Below are 6,172 nucleotides of genomic sequence, written 5' to 3'. Positions count from 1 at the left end.
CATGGTTTGCAAAGAAATTCCTTAAGTCCTTTAAAGACTTATTTTTGTGGTGAAACCTTACATAGGATAAATGTTTTGTTTAGTGAGGTACAGTCATTTTCTTGTGTTACTATAAGAATATTTTCAGTGTCAGAACATTTAGGACAAGCATCAGTAACAATAATAAGGTTAAGGATCAAGAACTGCAGCGTTTTTTTTACTCCATGCTTGTGTGCATCTGAAACAGCTGAACTGGTTTGATTTCTCAGACCTTCAACCCACCCTGTATTTACTTGGATGCTTGTTTTAAATTAAGTACTTTGTTTAAAACTGCCAATTTTGGAAGAAGACATTTCTACTGAAGAGGTCTGCTTCTTTATTTCCACTTAGTGCCATGTTACTTACATCAAAATAATCCCCAATATTTTTGAATCAATGGGACGAACCTGCTTTCTGGAAGATTAAGGAAGAGTTTTAAAGAGCTCCTGGTTTACACTTTGTACAAACTTTTTCAGCACCGTCCTTGCTCATCTAAGTGAAGATTGATGGGACGGTTTTGATAAACGACGTCTGAGGCTGGAAGGAGATTCCTGTGTCTATGCATTTTGCAGAAGGTGAGCTCTACACCGAGGAGAGGCCAAACAAATCCAACTACTCTCTGCCAGTAGGGAGAGGCTGACATTAGGAACCATTGTTTATATTTTTTCATGAACTGCATGTGAATTTGATGGAAGTTTAATTAAAAGCTAACTGCAAACGGAGCCCGGTTCAGTCGAATCTAAAAACAACTTTCATTTCGGTTTGATTTCTTTTTTTTGCTGGAGGTGGGGGGGGGGGGGGGGGGGGGGGGGGGGGTTGGGTTATTTTATTGATACCTCAAACCGAGAGACTTGCATGTATGGACACAATAAGCCTCTGTGTGGAGGTCCTGTACAAAGGATTTTATTACATTTCCTTAATAAAAGAAGATTTTTATTCAACTCTGGATCCAGACTTTTATTCCTAAAACTGTTAAGAAGTCATCAACTGGAAGTTCTTGTTTAACTTTTTAGTTAAGAGACCAGGAAATGATGTTAAACCAACCATGGCTGCGGTGAAATGCAAACTGCTGAAAATTAAAAGAATCACTTTAAAATATTTACTTGCAAATATAAACATGAATATTTAATGTAATGATAATGTAAATGCAAATTAAGTTCTCAGCTCATAATTTTAAAAACGGATTAAAATGTAAAATGTATCCCGATAATAGAAAACGTTGAGGTATTTTTAATTCTATACATTTTATAATGCAACACTTAAAAACTATGTTTTCCTCTCATAAATACTAGTTATAAAATTGAGGAAGATTAAAGACAATTAAGGCAGTAAAAAGTTGGAGTAGTCCTTTAGCAGGTGACCAAAGAATCTAAGAGGCCAACTTCAGCTTCATCATGTTCAGCTGCTGTTTCCACCACAGCATCATTGATGTTAACATCATGAAGAGTAATTATCCCAAACGTTTAAGAAATGCAGTAATAAACATTTAAAATAGCATCTTCTGACACAAATCAACCCAATGTTTGGTTTCTTTTCATACCATCCAACCAAGCTAGTTGTTGCTAACTGAACAAGCACAGACACATATGTATATATATATATATATATATATATATATATATATATATATATATATATATATATATATATATATATACACACAAACGTAGAGTCCTCGTTGGGCGCAGGTTGGCACGTCAACGTCGCCACCATATTGTATGTGGCAGAAAGCAGTTGACAAACTGACACCCTAAAGCTGCAGAGTGGCAAAACTAGGGAAAAAACCTATTTAAAACCATTCATTTTCAAGGTTTTTAACTTGCATACAATACAGAATGATGCTTTCATAGATGTGCATATGTAAAACTATAGTTCTAGATCATAGATGTGTCTATATTTATATATAGATATATATATTACCATATACATATATCTATATATATCAATATTCCAGTATTAAAACACATAAATTGGGTTTAATAATACTGGAACAAACTTCCCCCCATACTGAAGTCACTTTTCTATGGAAGCCCTAAAAGTGCATTGACTGGAAAAAAAAAATCACCTAGTTTTCCCAAAAACCTAGTCTTTATAAAGAAAAAAATTAAAATATTCGGCCAGCCATAATATAAATTAAACTAAACCCTCAAAAAAAAGAGAGAAAAAAAGCCAGATTATGAATCAGGCTATAATTTAAATTCAAACGAGTGCAACCCACAACTTTACCCTCATGCTGAAATTGTGCCTTATTCATTTGTACACAAAAACTGTTTAGTCAGACGCAAAGCGCATCAGCCAATCACAGTGCAGTATTATGGTTTAAGGCAGGACATACAGCTGAGGCATAAGTCAGATGCTGCAGAGCTGAACCAAAAATAAATATGGCAGGACAGGAAAACGTAGCTGCCGCCATCACATCGTTTGTCAGAATCCATGATTTCATCTTTGAAGGAGGAACAGCTGGACAGTAAAAGTGTAGGTTGTGCTTTCTAATGGCGCCTGCTGCCATTTGGTTTGTTACGGTGATTGGCTAAAACCAAACATGGGAGGTGGACACAGAGTGTCGCCTCCCAATCCGAGCAGTCCCAGATTGTGTCTGGATTAACTGGTGTGAAATAGAAATAATTCCTGCATGCAAGGCTCCAAAAGAAGGCCAGGAGAGATAAAAGTGGTTGTAGCTCACTCAGCCCCTTTCATGGCGTCAACGGAAGACGGCTGTTGTGAAATGTTTCATCTGGCCAGTGGAAGATAGATTAACCTAACAGGAAATCTCCTTGGTGGGGTGGGGATGTGTGTATTGGTAGTTTTTGTATAAATGTACTGAGCTTGCCCCAGTCAGAGCTTTTTCTCTCCGTCTGCAGACGTAAAAATATATTTGAGCCTTCCTTACAAGAACTGCCTGAGTCTCTGTTTTCTACAACTGGTTTTAAAACAAAAACACTTCTGAAAAAAAAGCAAAATAGAACAAAGACCCTAAACTTTATCACATTAAAGTTCCCACAAGAACTGAATAGAGCTTTTCATCTTTATGGAGGAACAACAAAAGACAGACACAATGTTAAAGTGACACTAAGAAAACTATTATTTATTGAGTTTATTTTTTTTTCCTTAAAAAACAAAACATACACTCATTGAGTACAGCAGATAAAATCTCCAAAGGTCATTTTTGAAACGGATGCATTTGGAGAAAAGAGCATCAGAATTTTTCTTTACAATAATCTGATCAAAGCTCAACGGACAATTTAATTTTTTTTTTATAAATTATGTAAAAACCTGATTAACACAAATTCACAGGAGAACTTGTATGGGACATGGAAAAAAAATGAAATAACATGATGTGAATTTCATGTCACGCTTTTTATTATTGTACACAATATACAAACTGGTCCTAAGTATTTTTTCCTCACTTATGCTCGCCGTCCTATCTAGATTAAAAGGAGATAAATAAATAAAAAGGATCCAAGTATCTCAAAAGGATATGAGGTGAGCGGGCATGGAAAAGCAGGTTCTATTCAATAAAACAAGCAAGAAGAAAAGGAAGGCCTTACAACGTACAAAAAAAACAAACAAAAATACATGAGACTAATGAATCCATGACCGTTTGGTACCAAAGGATCATTTCAAACTGGAACCACATTCCTGGTAAGAGTAACACTGTGATTACAGCAGCACCTGGTGCCCATACTGAACTATTTAATATCTCTAAAAAATGAGGACCAATATTTTATCCAGCTGGTTTACATCTCAAACAGGAAGAAATAATCAGGAGATAAATTACATAGTCGTGGAAAAGAAAAAAAAAAAACAACATTGGAAACAAGACTGAAAGTCGACATGGTACAGATGGAGGTGTGGAGGTCTTGCAGATAAAAGCAAAGCTTATCCTTTTCTGCTGCAACACAGGAGGGAACAAAAAGAAAAAAAGAAAAAAAAAAGAGGTCAGGAAACTCCAAGATGGCCGATTTAGTGGCTGGAAAGAGAAAGCTGAACGTTTCTTACCTTCACTGATTAGTGCAAATTATCTGTGCTTGTCAGCCGATTTATGGGTGTGATCGTTAAGGGAAACCAAACACTAAAGAAACGCTCCTGCTCAGCCCATTGTCACTAAGGAAGTCAGAGTCCAGAGGGGGAAAAACAAAACAAAAAAAGCTCAGGAGGGAAAACTTTCCACCTGTGAGGAATCAGGGGGGAACCAGAGGCTCATTGTCGGTCAAAAATCACAAAACGTTTCAAACCGTTAAAAGACCAAGAAGCTTTAAGAAACTTCTGGTTTGTGGCTGAGCCACACTAGTTGGACCTGAAAGTCGTAAAACAGCAAAAACACCATAAACCTTAAAACAGAAAGAAAAGAAAAAAACATGCTTAGGATTAGCGAGGCGAGCCAAGAGCCGCGTAGAAAACTATGGCTGCCTGCATCAGGATGCAGGAGGACAGAAACGATAAGCGTCCAAAGAGGAAGCGTTAAGGATATTGTTTTTTCTCCTCCTTCCCTGCGCCGCTCTCCCTCTTCTCCTTCTTCTCTTTATCATGTCTGGACTCCTGCAGAAGAACAGAAACCATCAGCAGGAGATTTTATGCTACGCATCAACATCATGATGGTCTGAGCCCCTGTCATGGTCAGCCCCCTTTTACTCCGATCACCCTGAATAAAACCCTAAGAAGCCCTGACTGTTGGTAAATAAAGTCCATCTGAGTGAAGCCTGGTAGATTCCAGCTGTTCTGAGAACCTCAGAGGCTCAGAAAGATGATTCCTTATATTTGTAACCTGATGAATCCACTGGTTTTAATGCAATGGTTTGATTCTGGTCTCCATTAACTGATTCTAAATGTTCTGATCCTAATTCCTCTTAGAAGCAAACAGGCAGCAGAGGATTTTTCCTGACAGAGGATGAGCTGACCTTCTTTCCTCCAGAAGTTCTCTCTTGTTTCACAGACTCCGCCTTCTCCTTGCTGGAGGATTTGGATCTTTTGCTCTTCTCTTTCTCTGGGGACAGAGAAGAGTCACAGGAAGGACTCTGGCTGTTTCTGGCGGAATCTGGAAGGAGAACAGACCGCCGTCATGCTTACGCCACAAGCTTTTAGCAGCGGATGTTGGTGGGGAAGATAAAGCCTTACTAGTGCCGTTCTCGTCCTTTCTCCGTTTGGACTCTTGGCTCGCCTCGCGGTCGTTGATGTTGTGGTCCTACAGGAGAGGCAGCAATCATGGGTTAGTGTGCATGTTAGCATAGCGGAGCTCAACATCCAAAGGTTCTGCAGAACGCTAACATGTCCCAAAGTAAACCTCAGATTTTAAATTTATTAAAAGCTGCTTTAGGTTCAGATTTTAATGGTCTGAACTCTTTCTTGCATTGAACAGTTGCTGTTTAATGACGGTGCTACTAAAACCTTGGTCCAGATTTAGACTCTGCCCTCTAACTGTAGATGAGCTGGTTGATAACTTCCATTCTAAGATCTCCCATCACTTATTCAATCGCTCCTAATAAAGCAAAGGTTGTTTTGGGAAGAAAAAGTTGCAGGCAGGTTAAGTCTGGACTCCAGCTTAACTTAAATATTTAGACGTTAATCTCACGCTGATCTTTCTTTTTTAGTTACTTTGAAAAAAAAGCTGCAGTCATTTAGCTTGGCCCATCATTTCCCCATTGTGGGCCAATACAGGGATTTTCTATGCTATAGAGCGATTTTACAGATATAAATTAGAACAGAAAAAAAAAGCTAAAATATTAACAATGCTTTGGTCTTATTTGTCACGGTCAGGGTATCAGACCCTCCACTCCATCAAAACCTGCAACAAATCTGCTAATTTCTTCCTTGAAGAACCCAAAGATCAGAGTCTCTACATCCATATAAAGCCCAGTAACAAAGTTTTCTCCAAATAGAACAATATCAACAATTCCCATCCAATACTGCTAAAGCTTCCTCCGTGCTGCCTCTATGTTTTACCCACACCTTTCCCCAAGAAAGCTCTGCCCGTCATCATGTAAAGTAACTAATAATTAATAGGGATGCACGATATAATCGGCCCGCTATCAGTATCGGCCTGTATCGGCCTGAAAACTGAATATCGGACATCGGCCACCCCACCGATATTTAACCCGACATTTGATCAGCTTCTGAGTTTCTAAAGTCTAAAAATAATAAAAATACAAACTACTAC

The 6,172-nt window shown here is 38.3% G+C and overlaps 1 protein-coding gene across 3 annotated transcripts in view; it reads right to left on the bottom strand.

The window, feature by feature from the left end:
- Positions 1-3,264: 3,264 nt before the first annotated feature.
- Positions 3,265-6,172, bottom strand: part of thoc2 (THO complex 2) — a 39,169-nt gene continuing 36,261 nt past the window's right edge. For 2 of the 3 annotated variants that reach the window (XM_015399732.1, XM_015399733.1), the window contains exons 35-39: positions 5,134-5,200; positions 4,917-5,053; positions 4,490-4,557; positions 4,018-4,064; positions 3,265-3,907 (exon numbers count right to left, since the gene is read on the bottom strand). In XM_015399732.1, the coding sequence (XP_015255218.1) occupies positions 4,037-4,064; positions 4,490-4,557; positions 4,917-5,053; positions 5,134-5,200 (300 nt within the window). In that variant the 3' untranslated portion in view covers positions 3,265-3,907; positions 4,018-4,036. Of the gene's footprint in view, positions 3,911-4,017; positions 4,558-4,916; positions 5,054-5,133; positions 5,201-6,172 lie in introns of all 3 variants that reach the window. The other variant, XM_015399735.1, reaches the window with a different exon arrangement.

Source organism: Cyprinodon variegatus, unplaced genomic scaffold (assembly GCF_000732505.1).
Source record: "Cyprinodon variegatus isolate N-32 unplaced genomic scaffold, C_variegatus-1.0 Scaffold1044, whole genome shotgun sequence".
NCBI classification, from domain to species: Eukaryota; Metazoa; Chordata; class Actinopteri; order Cyprinodontiformes; family Cyprinodontidae; genus Cyprinodon; species Cyprinodon variegatus.
Note: the sequence above shows the minus strand (reverse complement) of the source record. Positions and strands in the feature narration are given on the sequence as shown.